This window comes from Hypomesus transpacificus, chromosome 14 (assembly GCF_021917145.1).
Source record: "Hypomesus transpacificus isolate Combined female chromosome 14, fHypTra1, whole genome shotgun sequence".
NCBI classification, from domain to species: domain Eukaryota; kingdom Metazoa; phylum Chordata; class Actinopteri; order Osmeriformes; family Osmeridae; genus Hypomesus; species Hypomesus transpacificus.
In genome coordinates this window covers 16,835,117-16,855,374 of record NC_061073.1, presented here as the reverse complement: position 1 = coordinate 16,855,374, position 20,258 = coordinate 16,835,117, and the positions used below count along the sequence as shown (strand labels likewise).

The 20,258-nt window shown below is 49.7% G+C and overlaps 2 protein-coding genes across 4 annotated transcripts; one reads left to right on the top strand and one right to left on the bottom strand.

The window, feature by feature from the left end:
- The first annotated feature begins 2,553 nt into the window (after nt 1-2,553).
- Nucleotides 2,554-5,075, top strand: LOC124476487 (F-box/LRR-repeat protein 14). Its single transcript, XM_047033653.1, has one exon. The coding sequence runs from the start codon at nt 3,160-3,162 to the stop codon at nt 4,369-4,371; it is 1,212 nt and encodes a 403-aa protein (XP_046889609.1). The 5' UTR covers nt 2,554-3,159; the 3' UTR covers nt 4,372-5,075.
- A 380-nt stretch (nt 5,076-5,455) lies between these two features.
- Nucleotides 5,456-19,566, bottom strand: LOC124476688 (ELKS/Rab6-interacting/CAST family member 1-like). 3 transcript variants are annotated; one of them, XM_047033972.1, is made up of 21 exons: nt 19,403-19,566; nt 17,462-18,241; nt 17,052-17,240; nt 14,141-14,432; nt 13,871-13,998; nt 13,715-13,789; nt 13,472-13,624; nt 12,685-12,852; nt 12,406-12,573; nt 12,135-12,272; nt 11,899-12,039; nt 11,636-11,776; nt 11,349-11,542; nt 11,048-11,059; nt 10,774-10,909; nt 10,477-10,608; nt 9,686-9,846; nt 9,367-9,514; nt 9,115-9,210; nt 8,074-8,259; nt 5,456-7,912 (listed from the first exon to the last, which is right to left on the bottom strand). In XM_047033972.1, exons 2-21 carry the CDS (start codon nt 18,017-18,019, stop codon nt 7,775-7,777), a joined length of 3,354 nt encoding a protein of 1,117 aa, XP_046889928.1. In that variant the 5' UTR covers nt 18,020-18,241; nt 19,403-19,566; the 3' UTR covers nt 5,456-7,774. The 3 variants fall into 3 exon arrangements, with proteins under 3 accessions (XP_046889928.1, XP_046889929.1, XP_046889930.1); XM_047033974.1 differs by lacking the exon at nt 5,456-7,912 and adding an exon at nt 8,815-8,888 and having other exon boundaries at nt 8,224-8,259; XM_047033973.1 differs by lacking the exon at nt 11,048-11,059.
- Between the last annotated feature and the right edge of the window lie 692 nt (nt 19,567-20,258).

The window sequence follows — 20,258 nt, the reverse complement described above, 5'->3', positions numbered from 1 at the left end:
CACTGCATGATCTGTGATGATTACATGCAGCAGCCAATAATAACCACTGACCTGTGACCTCATCACTGTGGTAACCTGGTGGAATGCACTGCCACAAGACAGTAACTCAATTAAAAAGGACAGACAGACAGACAGACAGAGAGAGAGAGAGAGAGAGAGAGAGACAGAGAGAGAGAGAGACAGAGACAGAGACAGAGAGAGAGAGAGAGAGAGAGAGAGAGAGAGAGAGAGAGAGAGAGAGAGAGAGAGAGAGAGACAGAGAGAGAGAGAGAGAGAGAGAGAGAGAGAGAGCTCTGGGTGGTCAGGGGTCAACAACAGCACCAAAGTGGCATGAACCCAAAATGTTCTCTTTCTCTAGTAACCGTCTCTAGTAACCGTCTCTAGTAACCGTCTCTCGCATCTTCTCTTCATCTGCTGTCTCCTCTGTCTCTTCTGTGTCTGTGTCTGACTTCATATCTCCCTTTGGCTTCCTGTAGGACCAGTCATGACCTGAACTCTCCTTCTAGAACCACAACTTCCTTGGGACAAAATCAGCCTGTGTTACGTTTACTGTGTGTTTTTTTTATTTGGTTTGTTTCTCCCTTTATCACTCCCTTACTCCCTTTATACATCCACCCCCTCTATCCCTCCCTCTGTTCCTCCCTCTATCCCTCCCTCTGTCCCTCTTTCTGTCCCTCTCTCTATCCCTCCCTCTATCCCTCCCTCTGTCCCTCTCTCTGTCCCTCTCTCTGTCCCTCCCTCTATCCCTCCCTCTGTCCCTCTCTCTGTCCCTCCCTCTATCCCTCCCTCTGTCCCTCTCTCTGTCCCTCCCTCTGTTCCTCCCTCTATCCCTCCCTCTGTCCCTCCCTCTGTCCCTCCCTCGGTCCCTCTCTGTCCCTCCCTCTGTATCCTTCCGTTGTCCCTCCATCTGTCCTTTCCTCTCCTCCTTCCTCTCCTTTTTCCTTCGCCTGACATGATGAAGGGTTAAGAGCTGCTCGACGACACTCTTCTCAGATGGATGTGAGCTGTAGTTCATACTGACTGCTGCCACTGAAGGAGGGAGGGGGGGAGGGATCATGATGAGATGAATGAAGGGGGAGGTAGGATAGAGGGAGCAAGAGAGAGATGGAGGGAGAGAGCAAAAAGAAAGATCGTTCAGGGAAAGCATGAGGTGTGCTCCAGTAATCATGCTTGTTAATGGTCATGACAATGCTGTTCAGCAGTAAAACTGCTACAGTGCACAGCAGTGTGTGTGTGTGTGTGAATATTCATAGATGCATAGTGTGTGTATGTGCTATACATGTATTTACTGTGCAGATGGTTTGTCAAGGAAATTGTGTTATTTCCTAAATTGAATGTTTATTGTTTGTTGCTGTGTATGTGAGTTAATGTTTGTATTTGTGTGTGTGTGTGTGTGTGTTTCTTTCGCCGTTAGAGATGTGGTAAGAGTGGGCTAATTAGAGTTAAGCCCCATCTGTGTGTGAGCCAGCAAACAGGGTCATTACACAGACCTGCATTAGAGGACTCTCCAGGGGCCTCTCTCTCTCTTTATTTATTACCTGTCTATCTCTCTCTCTCTCTATTTACCTGTCTCTCTATCTCTCTCTCTCTATTTATTTACCCGTCTCTCTCTATCTCTCTCTCTTTATTGATTTACCTGTCTCTCTATCTCTCTCTCTCTTTATTTATTTACCTGTCTCTCTATCTCTCTCTCTCTCTATTTATTTACCTCTCTCTCTTTATTTACCTGTCTGTCTCTCCTCTCTCTCTATTTATTTACCTGTCTCACTATCTCTCTCTTTATTTAGGTACCTTTCTCTCTATCTCTTTCTCTATTTATTTACGTGTCTCTCCATCTCTCTCTCTTTATTTATTTACATGTCTCTTTCTCTCTCTCTATTTATTTACCTGTCTCTCTCTCTATTTATTTATTTACCCGTCTCTTTATCTATCTCTCTCTCTATTTATTTACCTGTCTCTTTATCTCTCTCTGTATTTATTTTCCTGTCTCTCTATCTCTCTCTCTCTATTTATTTAACTGTCTCTCTATCTCTCTCTATCTCTTCCCCCCCACCCCCACCCCCCACCCCCCCACCCCCCAGTCAAATGTGTCTAGCACAGCCACTGCGTATGACTGATTCGAGGATCCGAACAAGGTAGATTTTAGGATCTCACGGCCATTAGAGCTCTTACGCCCTCTGTTGGCCACATCTCGTTCCTGACAAAATTGTCACAAAACGAGGAAGCAAAATAGAGGTTCCTACTTCAGCAAGAGACACTCCCACTTCTCAACGCGAAAGTTCCCATGATAGTCAAATCGTGTCTAATGTTACCGATTCTACTTTTTTATGTATCAGTATTCAGAACTATTTATCATGTCATTGCTCAACCGGTTGGTAAACCAACTTTAGGATGGATTAAGTGCCCGGCTAGAGTTAGGCGAAACCAAATAGATTATAAAGGGGTAACTATATACAGTGAAATTATAATCTAAATAAATAATTCTATATTAATGCGTGAGATCAATTTTTAAACATCACATTAAATGTTAAATACTAATTGGACCATCTTTTAATAAAATAGAAAAATCAATCCAGATCTTTTGTGGTGTTATGGAGTGTGTTCCCCCATTACACCGAAGGAATGCCTTTTCTCCTGCGTCGGTTTGAATGACCAGACAAAGACGAACACACAGGAAGCGCCCTAAGATTGACACACAACAGAGTTGGTACGGTAGCTGGCACGCTAGCTAGCTCGGTAACTTATAATGATACGGATGAAACAAACTCAGTTTACTTCTATAATTCTGAAAATGAACGACCGTTTGGATCCTATTGAAAAACAAAATTCGACCCCGAGGCGGGAAACGTGCAGAGTTGTTTAACGTCAAAGAGTTCTGTTGTTTTGGTGCGCTGTTAGCTAGCACTGGCTAAGTCAGCTAGTCTGGCTACGAACGGACTGATGTTTGTATTCAGTCAATGCCGTCAACTGGTAAGATAACCATATCTGGAAGGTAATAAGAAGCACAACTACAACCTGACATTTGGACTTTCGGATATGAATATGAAGTGTCATGGAATGGTTGGACTTGATTACTATTAGCAAGTTAGCTTACGTTAGCTAGCAAGCTAAAAAGACATTTACATTGCGCCACCTACGCAGCTCGCGCTTTTCCCAAACATGTATGAAATGGAAACTCACATATCTTGCCTTTTCCCGGAGATTTTAGCCATAATATTTAGTTATTTGGACGTAAAGGATAAAGGAAGAGTCGCCCAAGTGTGCGCGGCCTGGAGAGACGCGTCCTACCACAAGTCAGTGTGGAGGGGGGTGGAAGCAAAGCTCCATCTACGCCGAGCCAACCCGTCACTGTTCCCCAGCCTGCAGGCGCGAGGTATCAAGAAAGTGCAGATTCTAAGTCTCCGCAGAAGTCTCAGCTACGTCATACAGGGGATGCCCCACATCGAAAGCCTTAACCTATGCGGATGCTTTAATCTGACAGACAACGGGCTGGGACATGCCTTCGTGCAGGATATCCCATCCTTGCGTGTACTAAACCTCAGCCTTTGTAAACAGATCACGGACTCGAGCCTCGGGAGGATCGCCCAGTACCTCAAAAACCTTGAGGTGCTGGAGTTAGGTGGGTGCAGCAACATCACCAACACAGGTCTGCTGCTGGTCGCCTGGGGCCTGCACAAACTCAAGAGCCTTAACCTGCGTAGCTGCAGACACGTGTCTGATGTAGGCATCGGCCACCTGGCAGGGATGACCCGGAGCGCGGCCGAGGGCTGCCTCTCCCTGGAGCAGCTTACGCTGCAGGACTGCCAGAAGCTCACAGACCTGGCCCTCAAGCACGTCTCCAAGGGCCTGAACAAGCTCCAGGTCCTCAACCTCAGCTTCTGTGGAGGAATCTCTGACGCGGGCATGATCCACCTGTCCCACATGGCTCACCTGTGCAGCCTGAACCTGCGGTCCTGTGACAACATCAGTGACACTGGCATCATGCACCTGGCCATGGGCTCCCTGCGCCTGTCTGGCCTGGACGTGTCCTTCTGTGACAAGGTGGGTGACCAGAGCCTGGCGTACCTGGCCCAGGGCTTGTACAAGCTCCGCTCGCTGTCGCTCTGCTCGTGTCACATCAGCGACGACGGCATCAACCGCATGGTGCGCCAGATGCAAGAGCTGAAGACCCTGAACATCGGCCAGTGCGTGAGGATCACTGACAAGGGGCTGGAGCTGATCGCTGACCACCTGACCCAGCTGACGGGGATTGACCTGTACGGCTGCACCAAGATCACCAAGCGAGGCCTGGAGAGGATCACCCAGCTGCCCTGCCTTAAAGTGCTGAACCTGGGCCTCTGGCAGATGACTGAGAGTGAGAAAGTGAGGTGAAGCTTTTCTGAGTGACCAATGGGAGCCCAGCGAGGAGAAGGGGTGACCAATAGGAGCCCAGCGAGGAGAAGGGGTGACCAATAGGAGCCCAGCGAGGAGAAGGGGACGCTTCAGGCGTGATCCCTGACGTCCTCGTAGAGACTGGCGGCTGCATCACCTTTAATAACTACCACGCTGTGACTTCCAACATTATCACTATTGTAACATTGTCTTACTGCAATATTCCACCTGATTTTGATAACCATCTCAAATCTTCTGCTTTCTTTCTCTTTCGATACATTCTTTGTTTCTGTAAAGTTTGTACAAGCTAGCTACCTCGTTCATCAACTGGAGTGCCTGGGAAATTCAACCCCATTACAGAACACCCTGGCTAACATGTGGTTTGGCCCCTTCAACTTCCCCTTTAATTGTTTACCAGTGTTAAAAAGAAAACAATAGAACATACCATAGCAGGTCCCCATATGAAAAAATAGGCTTCATTGTTTTGAACACTGCACAAAACAGCTGGGATGCCTTGGACGGACGCTTGGAATAAGTCAGTGTGTTTTTGCTGCCGTATGTATTTTTATAATGAATGGCTCTGGTTTAGAACATTGTACTTCAAATTGAAGTGAACACTTTTCTCCATCAGTTTTCCCCTTCTAATCCAACTGTTAGTTCGTAGCTGTCTGTTTTTCCCAGGAGTTATTCTGTAAATAGATATGGACCCCCACCCCTTCCCCCCTTTCTTCTCCCCCCTTCCCCCTCTACCTGCTCAACGCTGCCTTTCTGCCCCCTGCCACTCCAGAGAACCGGCCTTCCTGATTGGTTACCAACAACAGGCGAGGCCCCGCCCACCGTGCTCCCAGCATACAGCCTAAGCCACCATCCTTCCTTCTGACAAGCTTAGAAGGAATGATCTGTGTTTAACAAGGGTGATTGAAATTGTTTTATATTCCTACAATAGCGATATTTATGAATTAAAATGCAGAATACTTTTCATGCCGTGTTGTTTCTTCTATGATCGATTCTGAATCTAATTTCCATGTTTTGTGTCTGTCCATCTTCTGCACAAAGTCTGGCTCATACAAAACAGATTGATAGGATATATTTATTTACATACATACAAAAATGCAAATACTCAAACCAGTCAGTTTTGCTTTTTTTGCTTTTTTTTTTTACATGGTTTGTTAATTATCAACACAGACAAGGCAGTACAAGCTTTACAAATGCAAAAAGTGTGAAAATCAAATCAACATGATAGAAACTCCATCCTCATCAAGGTGTTCCAGATGAAGTGAGCAGACATTAAGGCTAGGATAGAGTCATGGTGGGAGTGGGACTCCTGTCACAGGACTAGGTGATCACTGACCACACGAGCCACAGGTGAAAGGTGGAATAACTACCTAGACAAGGTAGACTAAACTGGGTCAAAACAAGACTAGCAACAGTCTCAACTTCTCCTTCAGCCAACCCTGGAGAAGATGCATTAGAACCACCAAGCAGAACATTAGAAACAGGAAAGGTCACCAATGCAAAATGGATGTTGTTTCATTAGATGAGGTATTAATTATAATTAATATCACACTTGCTGACATGATGTGCCCCACACCGTTATCTGTTAAGACCTTAGCACAACCAGTCCCTGCCAACATGAACAACCCAGACAGTGTCCATGTATGGAGGTTTGGAACCGGTTTCTACTGGTGTGTTTTGAGGCATTACCCATAACCACAGGAGAACCATAGACTTGTCAGTCCAACAGTGTGTGTGTGTGTGTGTGTGTGAGAGAGAGATCAGTCTGTCAGTCCAACAGTGTGTGTGTGAGAGAGAACAGTGTCAGTCCAACAGTGTGTGTGTGTGTGTGAGAGAGATCAGTCTGTCAGTCCAACAGTGCGTCTGTGAGAGAGAGATCAGTCCGTCAGTCCAACAGTGTGTGTGTGTGTGAGAGAGAGAGATCAGTCCGTCAGTCCAACAGTGTGTGTGTGAGAGAGATCAGTCTGTCAGTCCAACAGTGTGTCTGTGAGAGAGATCAGTCTTTCTAAAACAACACTGGTGGCTCCGGGAGATACAGCCCCATCAGGTAAAAGTATAAAAAATGACTTATAAATAAATCTCCCTTCACACAGTCACGGTTTAACAACATTTGTCTTTCACTGTCATTTTTTCTTTTTTGAAACATTTAGAAAAGTTGGTTGTTTTGACACAAATGTTTAACTTTAGTTTGATCAGAAGACACTGAAACGCATCAGCCATTTTGTTCAAAGGGACAGAGAGCTCCTCCAGATTCTGTGCAAACATTCAATGCATATATCCATACGGTAAACATCATACTGTTATTTTTATATATATATATATTTATATATGTGTGTATATCAATAGAACATGACTTTACTGTCACACTGCTTTACATTTCACATGTTTTTTTGTTAGGATTTTTTCTTTAATGGAACTCACATCTTCCACGAGTCACCTTAAAGCAGTCACTGCACATAGTTTTATTTACAAACTGATAAAAAAAGGTCTAAATATGTCAACGTGTGACTTTTAAGTTGTTGTTTTTTAGGCCTTTAAATAACATTTTTTCAAACAAAACTCCTGAAGACATTTGCATTGCCCTGAACATTCTAATCAACAAGACCATCAACAACAACAAAAAACTGACTTGTATCTTTAATATAAACTTTGGATGACATGGGATCAGGTTCTCCATGTCTGACATCCTCATGCCGTCGCAGCATCAGGACACAGGCCAAAGTCCCCGTGGAGCTCCAGTGCTGGGCCATGCACATGCCAACACCACTGTAGAACACTAACACCTAGCCACCGTGTGCAAAACCATGAGGAAGCAAAGCTAGCTCTGCTCTGCTCTGCTGTCTGTCTGTCTGCAAGGAGGGAAGCTAGACTGACACTAAAGCTCCAAATCAACCAGCAGTGGACCATCCAACACTTCCTGTCAGGATGTCCAATCCAAGCTCCTCCCTCTGGGCCCTGACAACACAGCAGCCAATCAGAGAGAGGTCAGTTTGAAACCCTGCCCTAACACTGACTAACCTGGCACCAAAACACAACCTGAAACTCAAACAGAATGAAAAGCATGCAGTTTTTGTTTGATTGTTTAAATCAGTTGTTTCCAAAAGGTGTGTGACCGTTTTCCAAGCGCCATGCTTCTGGTGTCCCAGCCCTCTAGCCAGGGAGAGAAGTGCATCGGCCCCAAGATCAAACAGAGGGACGACAGTCAGTAGATATGGTAGAGCAACAGAGGAGCCTTGACAACCTGTGCTGTGCCTTGGAACCCAGTGAGATCCTGCTTCACCTGGGACACGTGGTGAGCTTCACCTGGACAGGACCTAGTGGTTTCTGGTGGTTTTCAGGTGAGTTCAGGTGTGACGTTCTAAGAGTAGGAAGGTCATGAGAGGGCATGTCAGCAGGACTCCTCCAGGGCGTTGACCACCTGCTCCAGGATGTCAGGACAGAGGTCAGCAATCTGCTGCAGCACAGCGTTGGCAAACTCCTGCAGCTCTCCGCTCTCCCGCTCACACTCCTCCACCTCCCACTGTAACTGGAGGGACAGCAGGGGCGTTAATGAACCAGAGAGAGGGAGGGAGGGAGAGAGAGAGGAGAGAGAGTGTGAGAGAGAGTGTGTGAGAGAGAGAGAGTGTGTGTGAGAGAGAGAGAGAGAGTGTGTGAGAGAGTGTGACAGAGATTTTGAGAGAGAGATACCTGCTCAGTGCTCATCTTCTGCAGCTCCTCCTCCCAGCCTGGGGGGTTGCTACGGTGATAGTGGGGGGGTGGGGCTAGGTGGCTGAGGATGTGTGGGTCACGATCATGGCAGAGGTCGGTCAGGTGGGCGATGTAGAGCTTCAGTTTACCTCGGTTTTGGGACAGGACTAGGAGAGGGGGGATCATCTACACAGAGACAGAAGGACAGGGTGGGGGTGGTCATGAGAGCTGCAGGGACCCCAGACAGGAGCCCCCACATGGGATGCTGCATGCAGAGGAACACACATGCAGCAGGTCTCACACACCCTCCCATCACCTCACCAGGATCAACCTAAATCTGGAAATCGCATGCATGGAGGCAAATCAAATGCAGCCCCCTAGACCAACATTTCCTGACCTGGGTGCGATGGCTGGGAACTGGTAATTTAGCAACACTTCAAATGACAAAGACTGAAAACATGCAGCAAACACTGGATATGCATGACAGCATCGCATGACAGCATTGCATGACACAGCATGACAGCATCACATGACACAGCATCACATGACACAGCATCACTTGACACAGCATCACTTGACACAGCATCACATGACACAGCATGACAGCATCACATGACACAGCATCACATGACCAAGGACAGTACAGGTAACCCACAGGAGGAGGAGAGGAGGTGATGGAGAGAGACCAGCAAACAGGCCAGGCAGATGAAAGGAACAGATGAGTCTGGCGTTCATGCTCACCATTCTGAACAAAATGGCTGAGAGAGAAGGGGAGGGCACAGGGTTGGCTATGCCCAAATACCCTCCTCATCATCCTATAGGATGGGTTTCAGCCAATCGCAGCATTAAAAAAGAACATCTGGTTAGTGCATGGAACTGTGGTAGGAGCAGAGGACAGGTCCTGGTACTCAAGAGAACACCTCTGGAGGTTGGACCTGGTCTACAGCAGGATTCTTAGATGACCACTGGCTCTGAGCTCTCAGAGGAATCACCACCTGAGGCTCAACAGGGAGCTGACAGAGCTGGCCAGGGGGCACCCACCTGATCTGGAGAGGGTTTGTGATTGGTCTGGTCAGGGGCAGTCTTCAGGTGGTCGTCCTCATAGTTGTCGGCCATGAGCTTCATCCGGTTCTGGGTCTGGAGAAGAGCCGGATCAGCACATGAGTCACAGTCCTGCCTTCATCAATCTGCACTGAAGGAATGTAGTGACCTAACCCAGGTCATGTGATGAGGTTATGACCCAGGTCATGTGATGAGGTTGTGACCCAGGTCACGTTATATGGGAAGCTTCACCTGCTGTTTGAGCTGCTGCACCAGCCGGTCCTTCTCCCTCTTCAGCAGGGCCACCTCGTCCTGCGTCTTCTTCTTCTTGGAGGACGACAGCTCCAGCAGGGCGATGTTGGCATCCTTCTCACTGATAGCTGCCAGCAGCGCCTCCTGTCTGTGGGGAGGAGGAAGACAGTTCAGCTCCTCAGCCTGAAGGTTACAGAGACAGGCTGGCCGTCACCCCGCAGCCTGGAGCTCACAGGCACTCAACCACAGTCAGGAAAAAGATGTGTATCTTTCAACGTGGCTGGAGGTGTTCAGGTGTGTGTATGCGTGACAGTCTTACTTCATCTCTAACACCTCCTCCAGGTGCTTGCGTCGCTCTGCGCGCAGCGTGGTGAGGTGGGCCTCCTTCTCACACAAGGACTGCTGTGTGGACGACAGCTTGGCCCTCATGGACTCCAGCTCCTGCTTCACCTTCTCCATGGCTGCAAGCAGCTCCTCCATCTGGCACACACACACACACCACAGACAAATGCAGACATGCACACACGGAGACACAGACTGAAGGTGTGTAATCTGCTTCCTACGTTCCAGCCATGTTTAGATGATCAAAAGCACTTGGGGAGGGGAAGGGCTGGGACAGAGTGTGTGAGTCAAGGACACGCCTACTACACGCCATGTATTACTGGACTAAGTAGCACCTACATTTATCTGGCGCTTACGAAGAAATCACACAATCACAGTTCTGGATCCTTGAGCCACTAAGCACCAAGCTCTTTCTTCTGTCTGTCATACTTGAGGCAGCTTTGGAGGCAGTGCACTGATTGGCCAGATAAAGCCAGAGGGGTGACAGTAGTGGGAGGAGGGGTAACAGCATACCTTAGACCACTGAATGTGGACGTGGTTGGACTCATGCAGTGGTTTGAGTGAGTGCTTCTGAGGCGGCAAGTCGCAGAGAGAAAACAGGACAACATGAGAGAGAACACACACCAGAGAGGAGGAGGAACAGCAGAGTGTGGAACAGGTGGAGGGAGGTGGACTGGGGCACACTTTTGCTGCCCGCTGAGAGGAAGATAGGAGAAGGAGAGAGGAAGCAGGAGCTGGGCTTGTGTGTGTGTGTGTGTGTGTGTGTACCTGTTTCTCCTGGTGGTTCCTAGTGGCCTCCTCCTGAGCCAGCACCATCTCCCTCTCTGCGGTGATCTGGACGCTCTCCCTCAGAGCCTCCTCCAGCTCCTCGATGCGCTCCGTCTTGGTGCGTAGAGACTCCTGCAGTAGTGATGCACACACACACGCACACCGTCACACACACACTCCAGAAAGTTTGCCACCACCCTCCCTCCAACATAATGACCCCATCACACCTAAGTGACACACTACAGCATGTGATCCCCCCTCCCCATCTCTCTCTCTCCCAGTTTAACACACACACACCTTGATCTGGTGGGAGCTCTCTGAGATGTTGTCCTCTCTCTTGCGGGCCTCGTCCACCAGACGGGCGTTCCGGCTCTTCTCCACTTGCTCCTTGTGCTTGAGGGATGCCACCTTCTTACTCTGGTCCTTACTCTGCCTGCAAGGCAGCGTGGGATACAGGAGGACTTGTTTAGATCCTCCCGGACAGAGAGGAGCAGAGAAGGAATATTATGGGGAGGAGTAGTGGGTGGGGGGAGAGGAGATAGAGATGAGGAGAGTGGAGTGTGTTACTAACCTGGAGGCCTGACTGTTGGGGTGACAGAGGTCCAGTCCAAAGAGAAGAAGAAGAGAGAGAAAACCACAGGTTCAGACAGTAGGAAGACAAGCAAGTGCAGAGAGGAGGAGGGAGAGGGGGGGGGAAGAGAGATGAGGAGGGAGAGAGAAGAAGGGAGAGGGGGGGAAGAGAGAGAGGAGGGAGAGGGGGGGGGGAGAGAGAAGAGGGAGAGGAGGGGAAGAGAGAGAGGAGGAGAGGGCAGAATGCTAGGCTATCACACAGCTGTTAGGACACTGGCGATTTGTTCCACACACACACACACCTCTCCAGCTCGTTGATCTTCCTGTCCTTGTCATTTTTCTCATTCTCCATCTCTCTTAAGATCTCCAACAACCGGTCCACCTCAGCCTGGGCTTTCCCAGAATCCTCTTTGTGGCGTGCTACTTCCTGTTCCAGGTTGTTGATGCGTTCAGCCAGCTCTGTGTTAGCCTGGGCCTCCAGTGCTGCGCTCTGAGCCTGACAACACAAATCACACACTGAGCCTGACAACACAACAGAGAAACCCACCCATGGCCCTGCTCCTTCCCAGGGGGCTTTGCGACATCTCACCCTCTTCAGCTGGTGCTCCATTTTATGGCCCTCCTCTCTCTTCTGCTCCAGGGCGATCTCCAGGGTCTTCAGCTTGGAGTCCTTCTTCAGACTGGATGAAGCCAGGGACGAGGCGTGTTCCTTCAGGTCCAACAGACTGGTCTGGGTGGACGGTCACACACACACACAATACCAAGAGAAACACTTTAGATTCCCACACATTGTACTTTGCCAAAAGTACATCAAATCTTTGCGATGTATTTCCTGGTGTGTGTGTGTCACACCTCTCTGTCTGACAGGTCTCCCTGCAGCATGCTGACTCTCTCCTTCAGCTCCTTCAGCTCCTTCTTGTTGCTCTCCGTCTCCTCTGTCTTCTCCCTGTCGTCACGATCTCTCTGCTCCTTCAAACGCTCGATGATCCGCTCCTGCACACACACACACCCATGTGGCACCATCATGTTGTGTTCAATCATCTCACACACACACACACACACACACACACACACACACACACAGGTACCTTCTCAGCGAGGGACTCCTCCAGGGTGGTGAGGGCTGTGTCGGTGTTGGACGTGTCGGTCTGGAGGGACTTGACCCTCTCCTTCAGGCTGCTCATCTGCTTCTCCTTGTCCCTCAGCTGCTCCTGGAGGTTCTCAATCTAGAGGAAACACACATACACACACATACACACACACACATAAACATGCTGACTGACAAATAGCAGAGTGACACATAACTTACATGGAAATGAGGAGAACATGGTGAGAGCGGTGTAGAAGTGTTGAACGCACCTTCTTCTGCAGCACGTTGACCTTGCGCTCCTTAACATCCAGCATGTCTTTGAGGTCGTGGATCTCTCCGTTCAGAGTGCCCTTCTCCTCCGACACCTCCTGGATCTGCTTGCTCTTCTTGTTGAGCGTGGCCTCCTTCTCCTCCAGTCGCAGACGCAGAGCGTCCACCTAGCAGGCAGGGCGCACAACTGCTACATGAGACTGACATGTTGCTAGGATCCAGTGTAACCTTCTGAACAATGGCTAGACCCCAGAGGCCCTGTGTGTGTGTGTGAACACCTCTGTCTGCAAGATGGCAGCACGCTGCTCCTTGGCGGTGAGGGACTCCTTCAGCACCTCGATGTGCTGCTTGCTGTCGGAGAACTGGTTAGTGAGAGTCTCCAACTTGGTCCTCAAGCCCAGCAGCTCTGCATCCTTCCTGGACAGGTCCTGCTTCACCTGGTCCATCTGAGATGAGGAACGAGGGGCAAGCAGGAGAACACAAGGACAGGAAGAATTCCAACAGTTCCCCAATAATTCATGCACTTAACTTCTTGTGGTATCAGCATTTACATTTAGTCATTTAGCAGACGCTCTTATCCAGAGCGACTAACAGTAAGTACAGGGACATTCCCCCCGAGGCAAGTAGGGTGAAATGCCTTGCCCAAGGACACAACGTCATTTTACTCAGCCGGGAATCGAACCGACAACCTTCCGATTAATAGCCGATTCTCTAACCGCTCAGCCGTCTGACCCCAAATCTGCCAAACTTTGAAGTTGTGATATTGCTGTTGCACTGTCTTGTAACAGACTTTTCCTTGGGGTTAATCCCTGTAATGTTATCCGTTATCTGCTTCACTTACGTTTTGTATACTTCTATGGATGAAAGCATTTTTCAGAACATTAAACTATTCTGTTCTACGGTGAGAGACAAACTTGAGACAAAATTTTGACCTGATGAGGCCGCCTCTACATCATCTCATCCTCCAGTTCAGAACTAAAGTAGGATTCTACACAGCTGTGGTGGTGCTCGGGTTCAGACCCCCCTCTGGCCTGGCAGAGCTGCAGGGGTGGAGTCCCCCCTCACCTTGCTCTTCATGAACTTGGTGTGGGAGCGGTACAGCTCCATCTGCTTCATCTCCTCCTGACGCTCCTCACAGCTCAGCCCGCTGGACTTGAGCTTCAGCAGCTCCTCCTCCAGCTCTCTCAGGCCTCGCTCCATGGACATGAGCTTAGCATCCTGGCCAGGGGAGAGAGGGCTCAACACACACTCACGGACACACACAGGGCACACAGACACACACACACGGACACACACAGGACAGCTCACCTTCATGTCGATGACGGTCTGCAGAGCCTTGGTCTTTATGGACTCTGGGGTTCCTTCGTAGCGTCGATGCAGCTCCTGGGACACGCACAACAGAGCAATCAGTTAGCACCATGAACGAAGGAGAACAGAGTTAAGCTCTCCTGTCCTCCGCCCCACCTCTCTCAGGGCAGCCGTCTCTCGGTCCCTCTGGTCCAGCAGGCTCTCCAGATGGTGACGGTGCATCTCAGCGTCCGCCAGTCTCCTGGTCCTCTCCTGGTCCTCCTCCGAGGCCTTGGCAGACGGACCTGCAGACCGACCAACACCAGGCTGTAACTCATCGACCTCAGACCCCCAGGGCCACACGACAGGACAGCTCCCCTTTCACAACGTGAACATGGCAGAGTAGGCATGTGTGTGAGGGTGTGCATGGATCTCCATGCAGGGCACCTTTGCTCTGCAGCATCTCTAGCAGCTTCTTGATGGACTCGTCCCTGGCGCCCAGGGTCTGCTTCTGGGTGTCGATCCTCAGCTCCATCTCCTCCAGGGTCCTTCTCAGGAGGAACAGCTCCTTGGCCTGCCGCTCGTGCTCTGCCTGCAGCCGGCGGTGGTTCTCCTCAGTGGGTTCGGAGGTCATGGCAAGGTCGCGACCCTGGAGGGCTGGGTCCTGCTGCAGCAGCTGGTTCAAGTCCCTCTGGATCCTCAGCTCGTCCTGCAGAGCCTGCACTGTCATCTGGAGGTGCTGCACACACACACTGGGATTAGTTCATCTGTGTGTGTTTGAGTGTATGCTGTGTGCTCAAGGGGACTAGAACACACACCAGTCTCTCACTAGTTTAACATGAACACTTCTCGCTATCACAACCCCCCTTTCTCACACTTCCCCTTCTCTCACCCCTCTCTCTCTACCCCCACCCTCCAGATAAGGCTGACTGACTGATCCCTCCTCATCTCTCTCTCTCTCTTTCTCTCTCTCTCTCTCTCTCTCTCTCACCTTCTCTTCACACCCCCTCTTCTCTGGCTCGCTCCTCGCTTCCTTGTTTTGCTATTCATCCTGTTTTTTCACCCTCCTTTCTCTCCCTCTCTTTCTCAACCTCCCACTGGATCACGCCCTGGGAGTCTGTCCTGCTAACATCTAGTGATGCTGCAGACTGGCCATGTTAGCCCAGTAGTGATGCTGCAGACTGGCCATGTTAGCCCACTAGTGATGCTGCAGACTGGCCATGTTAGCCCACTAGTGATGCTGCAGACTGGCCATGTTAGCCCTCACATGCACACCAAAACATCAACCACACAAAGCTCTAAGACAACACTCACACACATTCATCAATCTCACACACACAGGCAAGCATTTTCACACACACACATACACACAAACAAGCTTGGCAGCACAAGGGGGTGGATGGTTAGACAAACGTGGTGATTACCCAGATGTCTGTGTGTTCGTGGAGTTGAGGATGGGGGTGGGGTTAACAATATGAAAACAGGCATCTTGGAATTAGAGCACCCAGTGATTAGCTTTTGCTGCTAGGGCATTACTAAGAACCACAACCCAGCAGGAGAGGGGGACTCAGCCAGCTAGCCACACACATATACACACACTTATACAAACACGCACACACACATATATATATATGCACGCACACACACACACACACACTCTGCCCTGCCACTTCACTCCAGTCATGCTGACTTTCAATGAGTCCTTCTTAAGTCAACTTAATGTAACAGGGAGATGACTACTAGACAGCGAGGCCAACGAAAAGCCCTTTCACTGGCGAGGGTGGTATATATACCTGAGGAGGGAGTTAACACAAACACAGCCCTAACACAGACAAGCAGCCTTTACACACACATACAGTGGGAGTGCTGCACACACACACACACACACACACACACACACACACACACACAGTGCTGAACTATGCTAAACAGAGAGCCTCTACCTGCCATCAAAGTCCCATTTCTGACACACGGGCAGTATGGTCCTCCTGTCAGCTGATGTGGAGTGATCATCCCAAGAGACACTCCTTCTGCTTCTCCTGCCTCATCTCTCTCCTGCCTCATCTCTCTCCTGCCTCCTCTCTCTCCCTCTCTTCTCCTGCCTCCTCTCTTCTCCTGCCTCCTCTCTCTCCTGCCTCCTCTCTCTCCTGCCTCCTCTCTCTCCTGCCTCCTCTCTCTCCTGCCTCCTCTCTCTCCTGCCTCATCTCTCTCCCTCTCTTCTCCTGCCTCCTCTCTCTCCTGCCTCATCTCTCCCTCTCTTCTCCTGCCTCCTCTCTCTCCTGCCTCATCTCTCTCCCTCTCTTCTCCTGCCTCCTCTCTTCTCCTGCCTCCTCTCTCTCCCTCTCTTCTCCTGCCTCCTCTCTCTCCTGCCTCATCTCTCTCCCTCTCTTCTCCTGCCTCCTCTCTTCTCCTGCCTCCTCTCTCCCTCTCTTCTCCTGCCTCCTCTCTCTCCTGCCTCATCTCTCTCCCTCTCTTCTCCTGCCTCCTCTCTTCTCCTGCCTCATCTCTCTCCCTCTCTTCTCCTGCCTCCTCTCTTCTCCTGCCTCCTCTCTCTCCCTCTCTTTTCCTGCCTCCTCTCTCTCCCTCTCTTCTCCTGCCTCCTCTCTCTCCCTCTCTTCTCCTGCCTCCTCTCTCTTCCTCTCTTCTCCTGCCTCCTCTTTCTCCCTCTCTTCTCCTGCCTCCTCTCTCTCCCGCTCTTCTCCTGCCTCCTCTCTTCTCCTGCCTCCTCTCTTTCCCTCCTCTCTTCTCCTGCCTCCTCTCTCTCCCTCTCTTCTCCTGCCTCCTCTCTCTCCCTCTTCTCCTGCCTCCTCTCTTCTCCTGCCTCCTCTCTCTCCCTCTCTTCTCCTGCCTCCTCTCTCTCCCTCTCTTCTCCTGCCTCCTCTCTCTCCTGCCTCCTCTCTTCTCCTGCCTCATCTCTCTCCCTCTCTTCTCCTGCCTCCTCTCTCTCCCTCTCTTCTCCTGCCTCCTCTCTTCTCCTACCTCCTCTCCACACATCCATCTGTGGAAACTGCAGGGATGCAGCCATTAAACTAACACCCTGTTTGATCTGTAAATCGGCAGCCTATAGCAGCACGTAAGAGGATTAATTACTGGATGTGCCTAAAGCTGCCTCAAGCCAATGGAGAAGGAGGGAGAGTAAAGGGACACCTGTGATAGGCTGGGTCACAGACTAGGTAGGCACAGACATGATGCAGACAAAAAAACCCTCTCCAGTAAGAACCAGGGGTGCTGTGGGTTGAACCCCCTCACACCTGTCTGCTGAGTGTAGAACAGAGGCTCTGAGGACCAGGTCAGCTGAGTGTAGAACAGAGGGAACATGGCCCTCTTAGGACCAGGTCAGCGGTGTCCTCACACACACCTGGGCTTCGTCTTGCATCACGCGGTACTGCTCCTTCCAGACGGTGATCTTGGACACCTCGTCCTTCCTCAGCGCCCTCTCCTTCTTCAGCTCGGGGCTCCAGAAGGTCTTGATGGAGTTCATGGAGGAGCTTAGCTTGCTCTCCTTCACCTCCACCTCGCGCCGCAGCAGCTCATTCTCATGCAGAACCTGGGGGAACAGGGAGATGTGGAGATGCCCATATACATGCTGATGCTAATATACATGCTGATGCTAATATACATGCTGATGCTAATATACATGCTGATGCTAATATACATGCTGATGTATTGTACACAAGGAAAATCAATAGGTCACAAACGATACTGAACATCTTGTCATTATTTTCTTGTGTGTTCTGACTACTGACAGCCTGTCGCTGGGTCTAGTACCTCTTTGAGTTGGGCCTGCAGGTCCAAGATGGTGTTGTCCCGGGCCTGCCTGAGAGAGTGGGGCACAGTGGAGGCCATGTGGTGATCCCCAAATGCCAGGGAGTCACCTGACATCATGCTTCCAGGCAGCATAGCATTGCCTGGGACCGAGGCTGCAATATTGGGGGTGCTGGCAGCCCCGCCCCCGGCCCCGCCCCCGGCCCCGGCCCTGCCTCCGTACGTCACTCTCTGCCGGCCCATTGTAGTCATCATCCGCCCATCGTTCTTGGGCAGGTGATCGGTGGCCATGGCGACCTCGTTGTCGCTCAGGTACATGGGTCCAGAAGTGGCGTAAGCAGCATTGAGAGACTGGATGTTTTCCATGGAGAGGGTCTTTCCCCCCGCCCCTCCAGGACCGCCCCCACTCCCGCCGGTGCTGTTGGTGCGCCGGTGCCCCATCCGGGGGGAGCGGGGCAGGCGGGGGGAGTGGCTGGAGCCCTGGTTACCGCTGCTCCCGCCATCTCTGCCCCCACTGTGGTTGGCATCCCCTCTGCCAACTGAACGGGCACTGCCATACATCTTCACCAAGACCTGGGGCTGGTGTAGGGAGTGTCTAGTGTGTCTGTGTCTTTAGCAGCAGATCTGTACACTTATACAGAGGTTTCTCTCTGCTACTGCTTTACCTGGAGTCGTTTCTCTCTGCTACTGCTTTACCTGGAGTCAGAAAACACACTGTTCATCATCAACATCTGCTCTCTCGCTTTGTGCATCCACGTCAAAGAGCTGCTACCTCAGAGTAACCTGTAAGGAGGAAAAAAAGCAAGTATGAGCAGAACATCCCTACCTCCATCCACACACTACATAGTTACATCTAGGCCCATCCACATCATGCATAGATGACAGCTGGGATGTTCAACTGTAGACCCGATAGTACAGTATGGTCACAACCCCTAAATGATCCTGTGACGGACAGCTGAACAGTGAGAGGCTAACAAATCAGTCAAAATTGGTTAGCATGTAAATGATATGGTTCATGATGATGGTGATCATTTTTGACGAGAACCGTTAAAGCTATTAAGGGCGAATGAGTACAGATTGCACTGCCAATTGGTCTTCTTGGCACACTACACACTCGACAGACACGCAGATCCTTTCGGTCTTTTAATTCGGATGGACGGTAAGGGGTTCGACCCTCGGGGTTAACTGTGCAACGCGGCGACTGTACTATCCACTATCCCACTAGCTGCACACGCTTTACAGTGGTGTAAATGGGCCTGGCTTGGACGCTAGAGTTAGCTGGCTAGGCTAACCGCGTAGGTGCTTTCTTGCGTTACAATGTAGCAAAACCAGTATTGCTATGCTGAATGATGACAGTGTATTAAGTTTGACCAGACTCATATGTTGCGAATTCTGCTTGATAGAACTGCATATGTAGCTTGCAAAAAACTAATCTATGTTTCTGTTGACACGGGAAGAGATAGAAAAAGGGCTTGTCTACGGTCACTAGAAAAGAAAAAACGCTTCACTAGGGAGCTCGTTAAACTGATGAAATAAAGACAGCCACTAGCGAAAGAGTCGGAAATGTGATTGTGGCATTAATGCCAGCTAAGCTTTGATCAAGCCTTGAAAAGCTTAATATAGACATTTGCCAACCATAGGTAAAAGCGGATGCCTTCGTTCGGAGACACCCAAAGCTCCCGATTCCATTCTTATCCTCTTCCTCCTCCATTGCTTCGAGGATAACCATAATAAACTGTTTTATTTGTTGGGGGGAAAAAGCCATTCCTGTCACACAAATCCTCATAAAAAGGCAATGTAACCGACACGAATGCCTAAAGATGTATACATCTTAATGTAACATGTATGGAAATGCAATCTCAATAGCCTACGTTTAGCAGAATCGTGGGGTATTTTTTCGCAAACACAATGATGATGAAAACCACTGTTTTCAAAGCAAACTACCTTTTCGTCTGTCCAAAGAGGGTCAAATCATTGCTTAGAATCCTGCGTCAAGTGGAAAACGGATACAAAATTAGACATTTTCCTTTATTTCCTCGATATGTATCTATCAGATATTCCCATCTTTTTCCAGCAAAACCAGTGGCTTTGGACAGCTTGGGCGCCTCAGTGACGTCAAGCCCGCCGCTATGCGCGTTCATGCCAGTCACCGCCACGCTTGAATCTCAAATGCGCGCACTCATCTTCTCAGTCTCAGAGCCAAAAATTCAAAAACAGTAAAATGAATATGAACAATCGATCACATTGTAAAGTATTGGAGCCCACCACTAATCACTTAAAAAATAAACACACATTTGAACTGGAGATGGTTGAGCTATTTTATGTTAGGTTTAAGTTAAGGTAATCTTATGTCTGTAGTAATAATAATATTATATGACATTATCAGACAGAAATATTCATAATTACATCAGTATTTTTTACGGTGAGTATAAATTAGTATTTTTCCTTATAGGAGGTTGTTTCATGAAGGTTTCCTTAGAGGAGGTTGTTTCATGAAGGTTTCCTTGAACACCTCCCTGGTCATCCTGATGGACAGTAGTTATGTCCACGGACACATTTAGTTCAGCAGATCCAGATGTATTGAACAGCCATGTGAGTCCTGATTCAAGGACGGATCATCATCCTACCTAGGCAATTACTGTTCACTTTGGGGATTCTGCGTTCAATCTCCGGTTTCAGGCTTGACCAGCAGGGGGCACAGATGGTTTGTCTATTTGTAGTACTGTCAGCGGCCTCTGTTCTTAAAAGGACCGTGTTTTTGCATTCAAAAGCACCACATTCTGTCGTATTTAAATGTACA